General features: G+C 47.7%; 1 protein-coding gene across 1 annotated transcript in view; it reads right to left on the bottom strand.

Annotated features, from left to right (window-relative positions):
• The window catches only part of RCSD1 (RCSD domain containing 1), a 214,117-nt gene extending 200,136 nt beyond the window's left edge, over positions 1-13,981 (bottom strand). Inside the window, exon 1 of the mRNA XM_078656703.1 lies at positions 13,725-13,981. Coding sequence (XP_078512829.1) covers positions 13,725-13,730 — 6 coding nt within the window. The 5' untranslated portion in view covers positions 13,731-13,981. The remainder of the gene's footprint in view (positions 1-13,724) is intronic.
• Between the last annotated feature and the right edge of the window lie 7,825 nt (positions 13,982-21,806).

Below are 21,806 nucleotides of genomic sequence, written 5' to 3'. Positions count from 1 at the left end.
CTGGATGGGGCCATGGACTCCGTCCAGGTCAGTGTAGATCCTGCTGTAGTAAGTCGCATCAGCTATTCAGCCCAGGAATTATTGAACCTTCAGTCAGCCCCCTTACAAGGCTGCGCCCGAGACTCTTGGCCATGTCTGGAGGGTCCCATTTCGTGCATATACTGCCGGTTCCAGGCTTTCCATCTATTTACTTCGGTTGGGTGCTATAGGGGGGAATCACATTTGCTGACTGGTTGGAAGAGCCTATTATGCAACGCCCGCTCCCTACCGAAACATCATACTGAAATTTGGGATCTTATTTCCACCTCACAGCCTGAGTTATGCTTTTTGACCGAGACTTGGCTGAAACCCCATACGGTCCCTGCTATTACCCTGGGCATCCCTGCAGGATATAAAATGATAAGGCTGGATCGACCTGTCAAAACGGGTGGTGGCATTGCCATCATTCATAAGGAGGGGATCAATGTCTCTATACTGGAACAAAGGAGTAACCCCTCGATGGAAATTATGATCTTTATGATCAATACTCCGTCTAAAGCCCACTGGAAGGGGGCATTGGTCTATCGTCCTCCAGGGCCGAGTGCCAACTTCACACTCTCCCTAGTTGAAGTATTGGCCCCGTATTTTAAAGTTGGAAATGATTTTTTACTTCTAGGAGACTTTAATGTACATGGGGATCTCCCCAAAAACCCCGAGACCTTATCTTTTTTGGCGGACCTATCTCTATTAGGACTCACACAACACAACAAAGGCCCTACTCACTTAGCAGGTCACACATTGGATATGATCTTTTCCAACTCCTCTAAGATCGCATGCCGACCTTCCATTCAGGTGAACTGGTCAGACCATTTTGTAATTGAATTTTCCCTATTCGGTTTGGATAAACCTAGCAAACGCCCCCCCTCCTTCTTTTTGGCGTAGACAATGGCATAAAGTGATATTAGATGATTTTCAGAAGGCATTAGTTGAGCCCCTTATTACAGCCTCTGACAACATTGAATCGGCCTTATCTAAGTTCAACTCTGCCATTTCAACTGCGGTTGACTCTTTGGCCCCCATGAAATTATGTAAACAGCATCCTTCATCTTGTCAGGAGGCGTGGTATACTGATCAATTACGGTCAGATAAACAGGCTTGTAGAAAGTTAGAAAAAGCCTGGAGGAAAACGCATTCTGAGGAAGATAAAAAGAGTTATTATACTGCCTTATCTATATATCACAAAAACATTAGACTGGCCCGAAAAAAACACATTGCCTCGCAATTAGCGGAGGCTGGCAATTCCTCCAAGGTACTATATCGGATTTTACATGCCTTTACTAAACCTATGGCTTGCGAAAGTCTTGACGTATCCTCACAATCACTATGTGATGATATCTCCCTCTTTTTTAGAAATTAAATAGAGTTGATATATGATAAAATCACCAAGTCTACAAACCTTAGGGATTGCCCCCCCACACCCCTTTATCACTCCCAGACCATTGATACCGTCACGCTCACTGCCTTCCCAGCAGTCAGAGCAATATTGAGACACTAATTGGTCAAATTAAGAAAGGGTCCCCTTTAGATATTATCCCTGCCAGAACTGTTTCTTCCTTGGGCAACTCTCTTTGTCCTATGATTCAGACTTTGGTGAATCTCTCTCTTGCTGAGGGTCAGGTACCACAGGAATGGAAGAAAGCTCTTGTAAATCCCATCCGTAAGAATTCTGCTCTTCCCTGGACGGATTTATCCAACCTCCGCCCGTATCTCTTCTCCCATACCTGAGCAAGATTACAGAAAAGCATATCAACACCCATCTGTCGAATTTCATCGAGCTGACTGGAGGTTTAGATCAATCCCGGTCCGGATTCAGGCCCAATTATAGCACGGAATCGGCGCTCCTCTCTGTGACTGATACCATCAGAATGTCACAGGATAAGGGGAGCTCTGTGATTTTGGTGCTATTGGACCTGTCCGCAGCCTTCAACACGATATCGCATGAAATCTTGCTCAGTCGCCTGCAGGAGGTTGGGGTTAGGGGTTTGGCTCTGTCCTGGCTGAAGAGTTTTCTATCGGGCCGCTCGCAGAGTGTCAGTTTGGGTTCTTTTCGCTCGGCACCTGTGGAGCTCACCAAGGTGGTGCCACAGGGCTCTTGTTTGAGTCCTACACTTTGTAATGTGTATGTGGCCCCCCTGGCTGATCTTATGAGATCGTTTGGATTTATTCCTGTGTCGTACGCTGACGACACTCAGCTGCTCTTTCCTTTTCAGACCCTGACTGCTGCAGTCAAGCATTCCTTTTCTGAAGGTATGAGGGCTGTGTCTCGATGGATGGCCTCGAATTTCCTGCAATGTAATGTAGGGAAAACCGAGGTAATGCTGTTTGGGGAGGCTCCAATACTGTGGTCGCTGGACTGGTGGCCATTAGATCTGGGCCCCGTCCCCAGTCCTAAGCAGACAATAAAGAACCTGGGTGTTCGTTTTGACCAAGGCCTGTCTTTAAAGGAGCATGTCAACCAAATAACTGGGCCCTGCCTTCATGTTATTAGACTCCTTAGACGTGAGTTTCCTTTACTGCCAGACGCTTCCAGAAAGACCCTTGTCCATGCTTTAGTGCTTAGCCGCCTGGATTACTGTAATGGGCTACTAATATCAGCAAACGACAACTTGCTAAGTAGGCTCCAGGTGTCTCAGAACACCGCTACAAGGCGAGTTCTCAATGCTCCGCCCAGAACCCCCTCCCGTCCTCTTTTGGTAAAGCTTCATTGGCTACCAATCCGACAACGGGTTACATTCAAAACTTGTTGCATTATCCATAAGAGTATTTATGGCTCAGGCCCTTTGTACCTGGCTGAGAAGTTTGTCCCTTACAATCCTGTACGTACCCTCCGCTCCAGCAACCAACATCTTCTACAGATTCCGTCTATTAGTAGTGCGAGACTGAGCGGAAGAGCTCTTTCGTTTCTGGGCCCCAGTCTCTGGAACAGACTGCCTGCTACTCTTAGGTTATGCACTAATCATCTAGCCTTCAGAAAATTGTTGAAGACCTTTCCGTTTTAAATATAGCGTCTCCCTCTTTGTTGGATCCTGAGAGCACTGTCCATTCAGTCTTATGGTTGAACCAAGCGCAGAGATACTCCTTCGGGAGTCAAGTCTAGCGCTATACAAGCATATAAATAAATAAAAAAAGAATTTTTGTTTTGCGCTATAGCAGCGCCACTTTTGCATTCCTTGGCCAGTGTTCAAGTGCAAGACTCCACCCTATTGGCTTTTCCATTTCATTGGCTTGCATTTCTCTGTCAGGTTTGTGCACGTGTATGCATGCGCAAATCAAACTTCCAGGCATATCTCTCAAAAGCTGCAGCGTGCCATGGCTGGTCTTGTGTGACAGCAGTGCAGGGTGGCAGGTGATAAGCTTAAAGTGAGTGGAGGAGAAAGAGACAAGTAATTGGCAGTTGTGGATTAATTAATTGATGACGACATTGCTGGGAAAAATTTCTGATTACTGCTGTTGCGATGGTACTCCATGCTTGTGGTAACTGACTGTTGCTGCCACATAATGGCACTTCTTTACATGCTTGTGCCAATGTAAACTACCTGTATGGTGACAGCACTTTAAACAAAGGGCCAACTGATAATTACTGGCATAATGAAGGTTCTTTACAAGCTGGGGCAAATGTGAATTCATGGAATAGTTGTGAAGCTTTACATGTTTATTTGTAAGTATTGATTCTTGCCGTGTAAGTGGTAATCCTTCTTCAGGGCTGACACAATGACAATGGTACATTACATACTGGTACATATGAAGATTACTGCCATGGTGGCAATAGTGCTTTACATGCTGGGGACAATGTGAATTCCTGGAATAGTTGTGAAGCTTTACATGTTTATTTGTAAGTATTGATTCTTGCCGTGTACGTGGTAATCCTTCTCTGGAGCAGACACAATGACAATGTAAGTGGCAGTCCGTGTTGGGGTCAGACACCGTTGTGAAATACTAGAATGGCAATGATACATTACATACTGGTAGATATGAAGATTACTGCCATGGGGACGATAGTGCTTTACATGTTGGGGCTTCTCGAATTGCTGGTACGGCGTAGGAACATGTTAGGGTTATTGTGGGTACTGGAGAGGTGCTGGTATGTGAATTACTGGTATGGCACTTGTACGGTACATGATAGAGGCAATTAGAAATACTGGAATGGTGGTGGCACTGGGCAAGTTAGGCGCTCTGTAAATTACTGGTATGATAATGGCACTGTACATGCTTGTGGCAATTAAGGCCACTGGACTGGATATTGCACTTTACATGTTTGGTTGTAGGTGAATTACTGATATGGAAATGGTACCTGTACTATGTAGGAGAGTAGGATCTACTTCTTATAGTTCCCCCCCCTTTTTGCTGATGTTTCACTAATGTTCGCCTTTAGTCTGGTTGGGGCCCTGCTAACCAAGACCCCAGCCTAGCTGCTTCCTCTCTAAATTAATTCCCAGTAGTTTAGGTACACTCCAGATTGGATTCTGGGATACCCATATAAGTCCCTAGTATATGGTATACTATATACCCAGGGCATAGGTACCCCAGAAGCCTACCAGGGGCTGAAGCATGCATAAAGCCACCCCTGGGAAGCCTTCCAAAATGACACCACAGGTCTGCAGCCTGGGTAAGGTGGTGCATGCACCCTTTACTGAGATATAGGTTCACTATATCTCCCTATATCACGGCACAAGTAAACCTTTCAGTCACCCCTATGGCAGGCCTTAACAATCCTGAAGGCGGGGTGCTGGGTTTCATGTGAGAGGGTGTGCATATGTATGAGAAGAGCTCTTCTGCAGCTTTCAGAACCTTGATTCCAGGGTTGTTTGTGATGCAGCCAAACCTTATACTCTTAAGTGCATTATAACCTCGCGGTAAATGCTAACTTTGGGATGGCTGCATGGAAACATGTCATGTTTGGTGTCAAACACTTCGGAATCATACTCCCACACCAGTTACTGGTGTGGGGGTATGATTCCACCCTTCTAGAGGGAGAGACATGACAGGACCGGTATACCCGGTACCAGCTAACAAGGCCCTGGCATCACAAAATGGATGCTCCCAGTCACAGACACGAGTCTGGCCTCCTGCTGCTGGATGAAACTCTGGCAGGGGAGGCCTGGACTATATGTTTCCTGTCACAGGGAGGTGTAACTACCTCCCAGACAGGCTTTAGTGTATTGGGGCTGGGTGGGTGCACTCTTAGAGTGCTTTGAAGTCTGCACTGGGGGCACATTTGGTGTCCCTGTGCATAGCCCAGTTGAAACCAGTTGCAGGGGCTACCAGCTCTGGCGCAAAACTGGACAAAGGAAATGGGTGTAGACACCCTTCTTTCCTGGCCCTCCCATAGGTGGGTCTCTAGAGTTTGTGCCACCCCTTCTTTGGGTATAAGATAGGAACCCCTGGCTACAGGATTTTCGATTTACCTGGATGAAACTCTGATACAGAATCCTGGAACTTCGATGATCTACAATGTGCTAGATGACAGAAGAATCTCCCTTGGAGTAAAGGAATTACTCCTCTGCAAGGCAGGCACCTAAGACGCATCTGACCGGTTTGCATCTCTGAAGCCCCCGCCGGACTCCGAAGAATTTTGCAACACAGGAGGTGGGTTTCCGTGGTTTCTGAGGTTCATCTGTGCACTCAACAATTCGGGAGCCCGTATCCCTCGTGGAAGACTGTGCAACCAAACCCCTGGACACCACGACCATTTGCAGAAGCATCAGCTCTGAGGTGACCTCTGAAGCTGAGCTTTGGGTTACTTGTAGCCCAGACCCTCAGCAGCATTTACACTGAAGTTTGCCAGCCTACACTCCACGAGTGTTCCGTGAGCTGGCTCTTTGCGTTTTCTCTCAAGGCCCTTTCGCGATCTCTAGTCCGTCGACTGGTGGGTCCCCGTGAAAGCAACTTTAACTATGATTGAGCGTACCTGGTTGCTCCAGATGTGCCCCGACTCTCCACCACTTGGGGAGTCCTCCGGACCTTGCTGGTTCGCACCGAAGTATCTTTTCTGGTTGCTCCAGATGTGCCCCGACTCTCCACCACTTGGGGAGTCCTCCGGACCTTGCTGGTTCGCACCGAAGTATCTTTTCTCATCCTGCGTGGCTTGCTGTTGCCAAGGCTTGTTTTGTTCAATCCGAGCACCAATGCCACAGCACTCAACATCCTTTATGGGACAGTACAGATCCAGCTCCTGGTTATCGTCGACACCTGCTGGTCCTCGTGGCTGCAGAGTCAAGCTTCACCTCTTCATCCCTGAAACACCCAACATCGGTGGACATTCATCTATCATACCCCTGGTCACTGGCAAGTGACCCAGACTCTGTCCCCTCTGCTTTCAGGTTCTACACATCTTCGATCCAGGCTTGGATCACACTGGACACTTTCCTTCTCCACGGCAGCAGCACTTTGCAGCAGATCACCATTGAAATCAACGACGATTCCGGACACCATTTGATACCTATGCACCCGGCTTCTCTGGGTGAGGTAACTCAAGTACTACAGTGCTCCCGTGGGTGTTGGCCCTAGAACCCCCTAAGTCTAAAGGGGTTTGCTCAAAGTCCTCTCCTAAGTGTCCTTTAACTTTAAAATTCCAACCGCGACTTTCCCCATAGAAGCTAACGGAGCTTGCGGCTGTGTTCTCACACTGCACACGTCCCCCGTGGGTCCCCTGTGTCACTACTTTGGGTAGTTCCTTGGGGTCCCGGCGATTCTACAGGCTCTAGGCCTTGTGTCTAGTCAAGTTGTGGTTCTTATAACACTTTCTTAATCAATAGTTTGGTCCGCCCCTGGGGCCCATTGTATACTGTGCTATTTACTGTCGTTTTAGAACTGTGTTTTTGTGTATCTTGGACTCTAATCTCATAAAGGGGTTAGTAGTAAGTGTTTAGAAATAAATACATATATTTTATATATACCTTGTGTGGTTCTCCTTTCATTTAGTGATTCAAGAAATTATAATCTCCTTTCCTCCTCAGTTGTAAGTTGACGTGTGGACAGATTAACTACCAAACTTACTTCCTGCTTGTTTTGCTCCTGGTGTCCATCCCTTGTGCTGGAGGGTCCTCCCATTGCACTCTCTTGTCTGGCCCGTAGCCTCTTTTTCGTCCGTGCCCTCTGCCCCAACCTCTGTCTAAAAAAGGCTGGTTGTTACCTTGTGGGACAAACTGCGGTGGGTATTGGGGGCCAAATTGTGGCATTGGTTGTGGGGAAGGAGGGTACTGCCAAAAAGGCGGTCCCTTGGTGGGAGCTAGTGGAAAATTGTATTGTCCACGCCTTTTTGCTCTTCTCCCTCTGTTCTGGTTAGGCTGCCAATCATCTCCACTCGAATTGCTGTCACTGTTGGAGCCTCTTCTTGAGGAAGTAGTGCTAGAGTCTGAGAGATAGCCCGTACCTGGTGGGACATAATCTGATTTAAGGTAAGGATATACCTTCTCCTTCGAGAAACGTTGGATATCCTTCTGCAACTTGGTTATTTTTTGTTTCATAAAATAATCCTTATGTTCAGCTAACTCCTTGCTCAGATCGGCTAGCTTATTTTTAAAACCAGGATTAGGGACCGAGCTTTTCAGTGCACTCTCTGCCGCTTGGATGCGTACCAGTCGTTCGTCAGCTAACCTTTTAGCTGTGTTCACAATCAAGATGAGAAGATCGTGTGTGCACTTCCAGGATATTAATGACCATTAAATTTTAAACTGACCATCTTCCCAAAAAATTCTAGGGAAGTTTTTTACAATGAGTCCATTGGGGGCGATCTTAGCCTTAAAATATTCTGCCATCATAGCGCCGTGTAATGTTATCCTTATCCATGTTATTCTGGCCCCACACCCCCACTTCATCATACGGCAGTTGGATAAAAGATCTCCGCCAAAGTGCCCCTCTTTTAGGTGTCGCCCGTTGGGTATTGCACCGCCGGCCCAACGAGGAGCAAGCCCAGATGATGAAGCGTGACACCCGCAAGGGTGTGTGAGGGCATTACATCCAACACTATGGATGCCCAACTGTAGTTCCCATTGAGATTCTACAACATCCTCACATACCGGCACAACTAGTACATTCCTTTTTGCTCTCAGGAACAGCTCAGCCTTTTTTGTATCACATATATTTATTTTCTGTCACAAGAGATGCGAGGGGCATTCTTGCCACTATATTTGAAACCAGAATGTTTCCCTTTGTGTGCGATTACAGCTTCGTCTGTGACACAATGTGTTCTATTTGCCTGTTGTGCAAATGTTTCCATCAGGCACGAAATGTACCTTTAGGCGTGATCATAGGTTGTTGCCACAGAGAAATATTTTGTTAGCTCCTGATAAGAAGTGCATTCTTTATAGACAACATGTACCCAATCAAAAGAGACCGAACGCTTCTGTGGTCTGTGAACATTGGAAAGTGTCTAAAGCCTGATCATTAGCCAGACTGGCCACAGATTGGGGAGATGGGGCATGGGAGAAGGGATCTGTCGGGCGAGGCGGTGGGGCTGCTGTAGTGTGTGGGTACACGGCCTTCTTGGAGTAGGTGAGGACCAAGCGATGCCACTGCTAGTGAATGGCGCTGGCATTCATGGGCATGCATGTGGGATGCAAAAAGTGTGGGGTGGGAAATCTCTAAAAGGGGCGTGGCCTCTGCAATTATGGGCGTGGCATATAAACTAAATGTATGTGATTACCATAGTGTGCTACCAAACAGTTATTTTGGTTCCTCTGTGATATTTCTGTCATTGCATCCAGATATATAACACAGCCAGCTTTTGGCATGGGCAAGCTGGGGGCGCAGGAAGCTGTCTGCATTAAGGTCATGCCAACTGCCGGGGAAACAGCCTTTACCACGTGGCAGGAAGCACCAGTTGTTGGACTGGTGTTGGATTTTAGGTCTAACTCTTTCCCTACTGTTGCGCAGACTGGAGTTGGAATACTTAATCATACTATTCAAAAGTGCAGCGCCTCCCTAAGACAAGTCATTGTAACGACTTGCAAGGTAATGGAAGGCGTGGTAAGGATGCATTCGTTGTTTAGACCACCTTGTAAAACCATGCATGATAAATGCATGCGTGGTTCCATCATACAACCCAAAAGCAGCATCCCTCGCATATGACTACAATTATTCAAAATAAACTGATTTTACAGGTTCTTTTAATTTACCTCAGGTGCCGTTTCTGACACCCCAATAGCCCCCTTCCTTCCCCTCCCATCTCCCCCTTACCCCCTGCTGCCATGCACTAATAACCCATCAGCCCCACCAACAACTTGCACCCCAGCGTGATGGAGCTAGACTGGAGTAAATCCAGAGAGTTGGGGGCGGTGCCGAGATGTACGTGTTCAGAGGCCAGATACTGCTTCGATGTAATCACCCAGTGACTGACTTGTGAACACAAAACGTGCCTGTGAGAATCTGGAACTCACTTCAGCCTCAGCTCCGGGCAACCACCTCCTCCCAGGCCTTCAAAACTGACCTCAAAGTTCTCCTCCTTCAAAGACACTTCCAAACTTAATTCACGCCCTCTCTATTACCTGAAGGAAGACCTTCCATTATAGAAAATTCTTCTTTCCATGACTATGGAAGTGCCTTCCCAGTGTGTTCTTGTGGTTTGAGAGTCTGCCATTTATTGCAGTATTATCCTTCTACCTGTGTTTGGTACTCTTTTGTAACATGCACACGTCACTTTTCTCTTGTATCACACTGTTTGCTACCTCTAACATTTTGTTTGCTTTCGATACTTGCACAAGTGCCACCATTGCCTACATAACGTTTGTTCTTGTGTTTGAGTGTCCTCTATTTATTGCAGTATTATACCTCTATGTTTACTTTGTACGCTTTTGTAACCTGCACACATGTCACTTTTTCCTCCTGTAATGCACCGTTTGCTACCTCTTGCATTTTGTTGGCTCACGATTGTCACTTTTGCCTCATGTAATGTAACTTTTGCTTTTGTAATTTGTTTACTTGTAATGTTCTCATGTATCAATTCTGTTCCTATTGTGAAGCGCTCTGACACCTTCGGGTAAAGTCTGCACTATATAAAAACGCATAAATAATTATAATAATAATAATTCACATTCAGCAGCGAAGACGCCACTTTGTTTCCGGCTTTCCGCCTATGGCGCTCTACAGCAAGGGCCAGCTCCAACAACATCTGCCATGCGCCTAAACCAGCCAGGACTATTGGCTTTGTTAGTAGTTGTTAGCTCTTTAAGATAAATGTGTAACACAGTAATTGTGTTGTAAATAATTGATATTGAAACTGTTTCAGTCCTGACATTGTGAGACTGTGAATGTAAACAATACGGGACCTGTTGGAGGGGTAGTGGTCTTCAGGGTATCGGACACCTGCATATCTTACACCTCTTCTCTCCCCTTTTCAGCACGCTCTCACCCATCCCTCCTGTGGAAACTTCCTTGTAACTCCTTCACTTCACCACCCAACAACACACACACAAGGTACTCACTCACTCACTTCCTTTCATTTTCGCTTGTTAATATTTTGAGACGTTGTACCTCCTTCATACACATTTGCACAGAATCACAATTGCAACTGAGATACCTGACCACTGCTCTGAGCGCTCAGCAGGGAGGCCAAGAACTGGATGAGCATGCATTCTGAACACCTTTCTGACTCACTGACAGGCACTGTGAGAAACTCGCTCCGCCTTCAGCCTCAGCTCCGAGCTCTCAGTCGTGGCCGGAGAGGACTCAGTTGAAAGTATGTGCTATACAAGAGTAATATACTGCACGAAATAACATACAGAAACGGAACAGCCCGGAAGTAGCTAAAACTCTAGGGAATGAGAAATTAAGCAAAACGTGAAATATAAACAGGAACTAAATCGCGGACATAGGTTACCTTAAAGTTTTTTTTAAATTAATTGTTCAGAAACAGATCAGTGTTTTTGCCATTAAAGTTAAGGACACGAATATAGGACCTGCTAGGGCGCAGTGTCGATACCCGCTTTTAGTTACAGCCAGGTCTGTGCCCAGCCCGCCTAGAGCCCTGGGTATTCCGGAAGCGGTGCCATCCCTGGGCACTGTGGGGCAGATTTACAATCCCCCTGCACCTCTTTTACGCCGCTGTTGCGTCACTTTTGTGACGCAGTGGCGGCACAAAAGATGCGCCATGGTGCGGGGTATTTACAACGTGACGCATCTCTCAGATGCGTTACGTTGTAAAGCCCTGTGCCAGAAGGACGCATTTATCGCAGGGGGGACAGGGGGGGCATTCCGGCGCAGGAAAAATCTACAAGATTTCACTCAGTCACTTTTCAGCCCATGCTGCGTCACAACCCTGCGCCTGCTTGAAGCAGGCGTAAGGATTGATGCAGCATTGAAAGACTGGGCCCCCCAGAGCATTGCTGGAGCTGAGTCGCAGTTGAGCCGCAACTTCAGCAATGTGCCGCTTTTACGTCACAGATGCGTCACACATCTGTGCCGTTTTTTTCCCCATGGTGCGCCGCATTGTAAATGCGGCGCATCCAGGGTGGTGGAGCTGCGGTGCACATAACTGGCGCATCCCTGCTGCTGATATGCAGGGATGCGCCACTTATTGTAAATCTGCCCCTGTGTGTTAAATGAACCCTCTGCCTGCTGGGAAGGGCCCAGCGTCCCTGTTCAGCTGCAGCCGCGTGCTGCGCCTCCCATGCCTTGGGGAGGATGTAAACCCCCGGATTGATTCAGGCAGGGCCCCCCCTACCGCCTGAAAAGGACCCTGAAACACACCACCGAAGGGTCCCGACTCCCAGCTCCACGAATACGTCCCCGGCTGAAGCTAGCATTAGCCCGCGCTCGGTATGAAGGTCGCCGGTAAGGCTTGGCACAGGAGGCATTGTGTGACCGGGCAGGGCTGTCGTGTTTGTTATATTCACTACTTGTTGACAGTGGGTTCAACCGACCAAATCATGCACGGAGTGGTGTAAAAATAACACATGCCACCTGCACTGATGATATGACGGGAAGTGACATTGCTTGACCTCTGACCCTAATAGGATATTGATGTTTGTTTTTCAAACTGTTTTTTCTTAATTAAAAATTCGGTGAAGCAGCATGCAAACACTCAGTGAGTGACAACAGGCATGAACACCCTGCAACGAAAACTAGGAAAAACTGAAATCTTAACATAATCTAAAACAGTAGTGGGCTGACGTGTTGCAAGGTGGCAGCTTTACAGGCTACAAAGCAATTCCTGGCTACAAAGCAATCTTCGGAGGATATTGAAAAAAAATTGATTTTCCGTGACATCCACACACCTTTGCAAAACCACGAGATTTTTTTTGTTTTTTTTGTTTTTTTAAAGAGTATATAACTTTCCAAAGATTATTTGAAGATAAGCAATGAGGGAGAAACTGGACGTTGAGTCGCGTGAGTTGTGGTCACTGCCACTGCCCCCTTTGGAGACCAAATGTTACACAAGGAGGACTTCTGCTTCCCCCTTGACCGCATCATGTGATCCTGGGCACATCACGCTATGGTCCTGTGCTTCTGTTCCCCAAACCCTCACAATCACAAGTTTGCAAGTGTGCTCCATGCAGCTATTACACTCTGTGTGCAAATCTGGCCATTTGCAAGGCTCGGGACGATTGACGTCACACGGATTGTTGATTGAAGGTTACATATTACCTGCTGTCATTATACAGCTCGGTAGTGCACACTTCATCAACCGTAGAAAGATGAAAGGCTGAGTAGGCCTTATGAAGTTCAGACCTCAGTCCCTTTACATACACACCAATCTCCGCAGCAGGCACTCCGCCCACTGAACACTCCTTGAAAAGTTGCACCAGAAGTTTGGATGTTTACTTGTGGGCGTCAAAAATTATTTAATCGCGTCACTGTCATCACCGTATTTGTTTCTGTGCCCAAACATATTATCCCTTTAACATGACATTCAGAAGAGAAATCAAGAGACCCCTTCATCTCCCACCCCTTGGTCGCTGCTCTGCTGTGAAATGTTCGCATTTCTCTGTTACAGCACTACTGTAATCACCCTTGAGCTCTTGTAAATGAGCCTCGAGTACCCTCTACCCTGAGCAAAGCGCTTCATTGCCCATGCTACATAAACACAACTGCCACCCAAGCCCCCGATGTCGAAACCAGTAGCGCTTAGAAACCATCTGAACTCCTGCAGCCACGGTGAGGTCTATTTCCGTGACCAGTAAGGTGCCACCCTTGCCCTCACACCCAAGATAGCTCCATGTCACCAGACGATCACTTTCCCATTCGTGGCCTTTACTTTTACTAGTGCATCCTGGGAGTTGTAATCTTGGTTCATTTTAACGGGACCAGCACCCCTGATAACACTGACATGTAAAAGCAAAGCCCAGGAGATGAAAAGTGGGGCGATGGGGCCATGTGGCCACACTACCCGCACCAGCCCACACACATCCTTCTAAGCGTCCGCTAATGCACTTCAGCGCATAGAGTAAAGCCCGTTTGTGGTAGGCACTATAGACGCTTTCCTCACTCAAAAGTAACTTGCAATTAGCTCAGGTTCTGTGTAAATCTCAGTAGTGCTCGCTCAGCCTTTCATCCGTCGGATGTCGATAACTTGAGTAAGTTTGAGATGCAAACTTTTCTCAAAGACAACGAGTTTGTGTCGACGAAAGAAACACAAGTATTGCAGATCTGCTCTGTGACACCAGCACGCATGCTTAAAGTTAAGGGCCGACATCATAGAAATGCACTAAATAAAAAGTACACATTTTTAAGAGGAAAATGCACTTTACCTCCATCTTGGCAGCAGGTGAGGGTCGTCGCCCAGGATCCAGAGCAGTCCTTGCACCCCTCCTTGACCCCCCACCCACAGTCCCCTCGCACAAGAGGCCGCAGTGGGACAGTCCAGCCCCAGCTGAGAGCAACAACAGAGGCCAGGGAGTGACCGAACAAGCAGCACAACAGCAGGAGGATGTGGAGGGAGGGGACAACAGGCAATCAGGGCTAAATTTAGAGCTCGAATCTAAACAGATACCCTGCTCTCCAGAGACCTCGCAGGGATCCCGGCAGAGAGAGAGACGGTGCGCAAGAGGGTAGCGGCAGCGGCGCGGCCCAAACATGGGGCGCAGGGTGTGCTCTTCCGCTATATCTCGCGCCCTCCCCCGCCCCTGCCTCTTCTCTTATTTAAGGAATTCATGGCGAGCGCCACGAACTCAAGGCGCTTTATAAAGAGTTAAAAACAAGGTCGTGGGGCGCCCGGGGCCAGCCGGATGCAGGTGTGTCTTCAGAAGCCACATGTGGGGTGGGTGCCTTGAGCAGAGAGAGGTGAGAAAAGGATGCCACTGGAACATCAGAGGCAGACAGGCACACCCTGGTGAGCTGCACTGCCAGGCAACCATGCAGTACCAAACAAACAGGAAATGAGCAGCATTTATTTATTTATTTAATGCATTTTTATAAAGCTCGGACTTTACCCGAAGGTGTCAGAGCACTGTACAATAGAATCAGTTACGTTACTTGAGAGAACTGTTACAGGAATGGAACAAATAACAAGCATTGGAAATGCAATAGGTCTCGCAGCATTAGAGTTAGTGCTTTTAGAATTGTTTATGGGTTTTTTTTTTAAATCTTTAGCATTTTTGTTTCCTGTAGGCAATGCTAAAGAATTACAAAGAAAAAAAGCCATAAACAAATCTAAAAGCTCTAACTCAAACGCAGGAACATTAACTAATTCTCCCACAGTCACAGTATACAGAAAGCCTGTGCGGTTTCCTTTTAGTATAATGACTCCACCTTCTGAGTTGTTTTCTGTGAGTAATGTTGAGAGGTCCCCTCTGAGGTCGTTACGGATAATAACGGCAGCTTTCGGCCCTGCGTGTTGCCTTCCCTGGACACTTAAGTAGCTGGCTATGAGATTGTTGGTAACCGAGCAAATGAAAGGCGTTTGTGCACAGCCCTGGGAGTTGTCACAAACACACCTCTCCTCCCCCCAGCCTACCTCTCCCGACACCACACCCCCTCACACCACCGTGTTGATATGCAGGTAGAGGAGAGAAGCACTGAAGTGAAGCTTTCCAAACTGGGCAAACTGGTTTTGACGGTCCCGGGACAGTGTCAGAGTGGGTAAAAGAGGAACAAGATGTGGCGTGGTGCAGCCTTGCTTCTGCAAGATTAAAAGAAGTCGCACAGGCAATGACTCGTAACGTTTTTGTCACGAAATGAACTAAACAAAATAGAAAATACATCTCAGTCGCTAGATTTAAAACACGGACTTCATGCAAGTATTTATTTATTTGATCGTTTTTTATAGCGCAAACTTGACGGGTATCAGAGCGCTTTATAAATTTGCAGAGAGCAGCACAGTGATAGAAACAAAGTCATATATGAAGAAGAAAAATACAGGATATAGCACTTAGCACCCATAGAAGAGAGGGTGCGATTTACAATGTTCAAGAGCAGAGGGGATAACTCAATAAAAGCCAAAAAACGTGTGTCTGGTCACAGAAAGCAAGCTAGACGCAGCTGGGACATCGGACTGCCGAAAGGCTTATTTTTTGTTGGGACTGTAGCTCCAGCAAGAGACTTACAATGACAGTCAAATGGTCGGGTTAGGCCCCTAATAAAGTGCCGTGGCCAGGGGAGGGGTTGAAGCAGCGCGAGGGGGCAGGGATGCGAGGAGGAAGTCCTGGGAGGGGGGAGCCCGGGCGGGGCCGCATCTCTACCAAGTTAGCCGAGGGGACTGGTGGGGGTGGAGAAGGGGGTTGCTGAGGCCAGAGTACGGAGAGCGATGCGGGGGTGATAGTTTGTTTGTTGGTTTTGGTAGCGCGGACTTTGCAGTGGGTTGGCGGGGCGCGTCTCGATGGGAGCATTAAGGATGCGTGAGGAGAAAATTATAGGTGAAGGAAGGCAACGTTGAGTTGCGTGAATGAATAGTGACAATGGTGAGCAGCAAAAATACATGAAGTAGCAATCGGTACATTATAGGAGGAAAAGTGATATGTGTGCAGGTTTCAGAAGCGTACAAAGTGCAGGTAGAGGTACAATACTGCAATAAATGGCAGACACTTCAGAACAAAAATAGTGTAAATGAAATGGGCACCGCAATAAATTAAAACTAGTCAGTCACAACACGGGTAAAGTGTGGGCTGTAGTATTTCGCAACAGATTCGGGGAATGGAATTCACGGAACGTGTCACACAAAGATGCGCGATTATAGTAGGCTGGGTTGTGACTCGTACGAGTGGTATTGTACAGGGTCTGCGTTCACTCGAACAGAAAGAACGCTGAGGTCTTAAAGGTCTGATGCCTCGTGGTAGAGGAACAGTGGGGTCTCCTCTCACTTAGTGAGGTCTTGAATGTGTTTTAAAGTGGGCGGCAGAGCTCTTTAAGACTACCAATTTTCGCAGAAATCTTGCAATCTCATAGTCCTGTTTCACCCGTTTCAGACGTCGAGAGTGTGAACATGTTTAGAAATAAGCCTCCGCGCTGAAAGTAGAAACAAGGTCACAGCAAGATTAAGGGATTTGTCCAAAATCACGGGATGTTCAGCCAACGCTAGGACTCAGCTAGCGGCAGGCAGGCAGGGGAGGAGGGGGGAGGAGAGTAGGGGAGGCACGGCCTAGCGGCCGTGCAATCAAGTAGTGAGGGGGCGGAGCTGGGGGAGGCTGTGGAAGAGAGTAGGCAAGGCGACACGGCGGGAGGGGGCGGAGCGGGTAAACAAAGACGGACATGCACGCGCCCGTGACTTTTAAGGTCAATGCGCATGCGCATAAGCTTAATGCGCATGCGCATTGACCTTAAAAGTCACGGGCACTGCAAGGAATCGCCACGATTCCTTGCAGTGTGGATAAAGAGTGGATAACTCGCAATACTCTCGCCTTGCTCGATGCGCATGCGCATCGACAGGCGAGACCTAAAAATAGCAAGAACAGACTGTATAAGCAAAAGTTAGAATAAATATGACAAACTTTACAATGACTAAAGAACTTCCTGGCGAATAATAGCAGGCCATAGAATCAAAACAACGCAGGCAAAAGGAACACAATTTCAAACACAACAAGCACAGGATGTATAAGCACAAATATAAACATACGTAACAAATTTACAATGACTAAAGAACTTCCTGGCAGGGTCTGAGAAGGAGGGAATTAGATCTGAAAATGGCTTTGGAATAAAAGAGATTTGAAGTCCGCTTTGAAGTTCTTAGTCCTTTAAAAGCGCTGTTGATGCCTCATCAGGGGTACCAAGCGCTATACAAATGCAAACCCCCTCCCTCTTCTATCCCTCCACAATCCTTTTCAACTCAGATAACAGACTCACATGTCCAATGCTCAAATTAATTTCATATTTCCCTATACAAATTCAACACTAATCCTTTTTGGGCTCCGGAATAGCTGCTACTTGCCGAAAAGCGCTTCGACACCACGTCAGGAGTAGTAAGCGCTATATAAATGCAATTACAATTACACTGGCATGAATCCACAAAAGGATTCATGATTACAGGAAGTAGTACTATCAGAGTACTCTTTTACATACTCTTTACCTACTCCCAAAATTACTTTATCACTACGGCCCATAATCTTTTTTTACTTATTTTCCAGTAGTGCAAACACCAGTTGGCCAGTTACCAATGTTTCTATCGAATCCAGCTGGCTCAGATCTATTGGTTAATTATAACAGCAGGTGAAAGCAGTTGATACCAGTTGTAGCCTGATGACTATGAAGTAGGAAATATTGTTATACCTTAATATTATGGTCAAAATATGGAAGACAAAAATATTGCAGCAGTAAGTTCATATAGGAAAGTATAGTTAATATTATTAATTCCACATTTATGTTCATATAAATAAATATATATGTATATATATAGGTATACCTATAGGCACCCCCCGCAAGTGTTAAGGGGGTCGCTACATGGAAGACCCTCTGACTGCCCCGCACAAAATCTGAACTGGATGCAGCTGCGGATGCGCAGTCCATACTTTAATGGGACCACACCTTTACTTTAACGGTGTTCTCTGCCCCACGACGGATGGAAGTGCATGGCAGGGGGACAGGACCGTGATTGACTTTGAAAATGCCCAGAACAATTGCTACAATCCCTGCCTAGCTACACAGCCTATCGGTCACTTACCTGACAAAATGCACCGATGGATGGGGTCACCGCCAGCATGAGAAGGACGCTGCATGCTGGGAAATGTGGTTCACTTGTGAGAACAGAGGCGACTCCAGACCGTGTTTTTGAGGCAGCCCACACTACTTCAGGCAGTGGGAAGGATACACTCTCTTTTAAAACGGGATTGTTTGCAACAGTGGCGACCTACCAACCAGGGGGGCATTTTGATAAAGGAAAGTAAACCCCCGAAACGCGTCAATGCCCATGGTTGAAAATTGAAAATAAAGGATTGAACGAACCTCGAGTGCCGCCTCAAGTCTTCTTTTGTGGCAGACTTTCTTGGGAACTTATGGCGTGTCCAGCTACGCGATCCTCAGTGTGGCTGCGCGCTGGGCTGGCACCCCCCGCAAGTGTTAAGGGGGTCGCTACATGGAAGACCCTCTGACTGCCCCGCACGAAATCTGAACTGGATGCAGCTGCGGATGCGCAGTCCATACTTTAATGGGACCACACCTTTACTTTAACGGTGTTCTCTGCCCCACGACGGATGGAAGTGCATGGCAGGGGGAGAGGACCGTGATTGACTTTGAAAATGCCCAGAACAATTGCTACAATCCCTGCCTAGCTACACAGCCTATCGGTCACTTACCTGACAAAATGCACCGATGGATGGGGTCACCGCCAGCATGAGAAGGACGCTGCATGCTGGGAAATGTGGTTCACTTGTGAGAACAGAGGCGACTCCAGACCGTGTTTTTGAGGCAGCCCACACTACTTCAGGCAGTGGGAAGGATACACTCTCTTTTAAAACGGGATTGTTTGCAACAGTGGCGACCTACCAACCAGGGGGGCATTTTGATAAAGGAAAGTAAACCCCCGAAACGCGTCAATGCCCATGGTTGAAAATTGAAAATAAAGGATTGAACGAACCTCGAGTGCCGCCTCAAGTCTTCTTTTGTGGCAGACTTTCTTGGGAACTTATGGCGTGTCCAGCTACGCGATCCTCAGTGTGGCTGCGCGCTGGGCTGGCACCCCCCGCAAGTGTTAAGGGGGTCGCTACATGGAAGACCCTCTGACTGCCCCGCACGAAATCTGAACTGGATGCAGCTGCGGATGCGCAGTCCATACTTTAATGGGACCACACCTTTACTTTAACGGTGTTCTCTGCCCCACGACGGATGGAAGTGCATGGCAGGGGGAGAGGACCGTGATTGACTTTGAAAATGCCCAGAACAATTGCTACAATCCCTGCCTAGCTACACAGCCTATCGGTCACTTACCTGACAAAATGCACCGATGGATGGGGTCACCGCCAGCATGAGAAGGACGCTGCATGCTGGGAAATGTGGTTCACTTGTGAGAACAGAGGCGACTCCAGACCGTGTTTTTGAGGCAGCCCACACTACTTCAGGCAGTGGGAAGGATACACTCTCTTTTAAAACGGGATTGTTTGCAACAGTGGCGACCTACCAACCAGGGGGGCATTTTGATAAAGGAAAGTAAACCCCCGAAACGCGTCAATGCCCATGGTTGAAAATTGAAAATAAAGGATTGAACGAACCTCGAGTGCCGCCTCAAGTCTTCTTTTGTGGCAGACTTTCTTGGGAACTTATGGCGTGTCCCGCTACGCGATCCTCAGTGTGGCTGCGCGCTGGGCTGGCACCCCCCGCAAGTGTTAAGGGGGTCGCTACATGGAAGACCCTCTGACTGCCCCGCACGAAATCTGAACTGGATGCAGCTGCGGATGCGCAGTCCATACTTTAATGGGACCACACCTTTACTTTAACGGTGTTCTCTGCCCCACGACGGATGGAAGTGCATGGCAGGGGGAGAGGACCGTGATTGACTTTGAAAATGCCCAGAACAATTGCTACAATCCCTGCCTAGCTACACAGCCTATCGGTCACTTACCTGACAAAATGCACCGATGGATGGGGTCACCGCCAGCATGAGAAGGACGCTGCATGCTGGGAAATGTGGTTCACTTGTGAGAACAGAGGCGACTCCAGACCGTGTTTTTGAGGCAGCCCACACTACTTCAGGCAGTGGGAAGGATACACTCTCTTTTAAAACGGGATTGTTTGCAACAGTGACGACCTACCAACCAGGGGGGCATTTTGATAAAGGAAAGTAAACCCCCGAAACGCGTCAATGCCCATGGTTGAAAATTGAAAATAAAGGATTGAACGAACCTCGAGTGCCGCCTCAAGTCTTCTTTTGTGGCAGACTTTCTTGGGAACTTATGGCGTGTCCAGCTACGCGATCCTCAGTGTGGCTGCGCGCTGGGCTGGCACCCCCCGCAAGTGTTAAGGGGGTCGCTACATGGAAGACCCTCTGACTGCCCCGCACGAAATCTGAACTGGATGCAGCTGCGGATGCGCAGTCCATACTTTAATGGGACCACACCTTTACTTTAACGGTGTTCTCTGCCCCACGACGGATGGAAGTGCATGGCAGGGGGAGAGGACCGTGATTGACTTTGAAAATGCCTAGAACAATTGCTACAATCCCTGCCTAGCTACACAGCCTATCGGTCACTTACCTGACAAAATGCACCGATGGATGGGGTCACCGCCAGCATGAGAAGGACGCTGCATGCTGGGAAATGTGGTTCACTTGTGAGAACAGAGGCGACTCCAGACCGTGTTTTTGAGGCAGCCCACACTACTTCAGGCAGTGGGAAGGATACACTCTCTTTTAAAACGGGATTGTTTGCAACAGTGGCGACCTACCAACCAGGGGGGCATTTTGATAAAGGAAAGTAAACCCCCGAAACGCGTCAATGCCCATGGTTGAAAATTGAAAATAAAGGATTGAACGAACCTCGAGTGCCGCCTCAAGTCTTCTTTTGTGGCAGACTTTCTTGGGAACTTATGGCGTGTCCAGCTACGCGATCCTCAGTGTGGCTGCGCGCTGGGCTGGCACCCCCCGCAAGTGTTAAGGGGGTCGCTACATGGAAGACCCTCTGACTGCCCCGCACGAAATCTGAACTGGATGCAGCTGCGGATGCGCAGTCCATACTTTAATGGGACCACACCTTTACTTTAACGGTGTTCTCTGCCCCACGACGGATGGAAGTGCATGGCAGGGGGAGAGGACCGTGATTGACTTTGAAAATGCCCAGAACAATTGCTACAATCCCTGCCTAGCTACACAGCCTATTGGTCACTTACCTGACAAAATGCACCGATGGATGGGGTCACCGCCAGCATGAGAAGGACGCTGCATGCTGGGAAATGTGGTTCACTTGTGAGAACAGAGGCGACTCCAGACCGTGTTTTTGAGGCAGCCCACACTACTTCAGGCAGTGGGAAGGATACACTCTCTTTTAAAACGGGATTGTTTGCAACAGTGGCGACCTACCAACCAGGGGGGCATTTTGATAAAGGAAAGTAAACCCCCGAAACGCGTCAATGCCCATGGTTGAAAATTGAAAATAAAGGATTGAACGAACCTCGAGTGCCGCCTCAAGTCTTCTTTTGTGGCAGACTTTCTTGGGAATATATATATATATATACACATATATATATATATGTTTTCACAAGTATTGCCTAGCAATGGTGCAAAAACAACAGATCGCAGTGTAATATTTTATCGAAAAGTGAAATTTAATGCAGGCTAATATGTACCTACAGCAATGCATTCACAGCGGAGCCGCGTATGGGGCAAGAAGGGGAAACCCTCTCCTAGGAATCGTAGCAGATTGGCACGAGAGTCCCCAACGCTAGGAGGCTCATGAGGTTCACAAGATTGAGGAAAC

The sequence above is a fragment of the Lissotriton helveticus genome, chromosome 8 (genome assembly GCF_964261635.1).
Source record: "Lissotriton helveticus chromosome 8, aLisHel1.1, whole genome shotgun sequence".
Lineage (NCBI taxonomy): Eukaryota > Metazoa > Chordata > Amphibia > Caudata > Salamandridae > Lissotriton > Lissotriton helveticus.
This window is presented reverse-complemented; position numbering and strand designations above follow the sequence as displayed.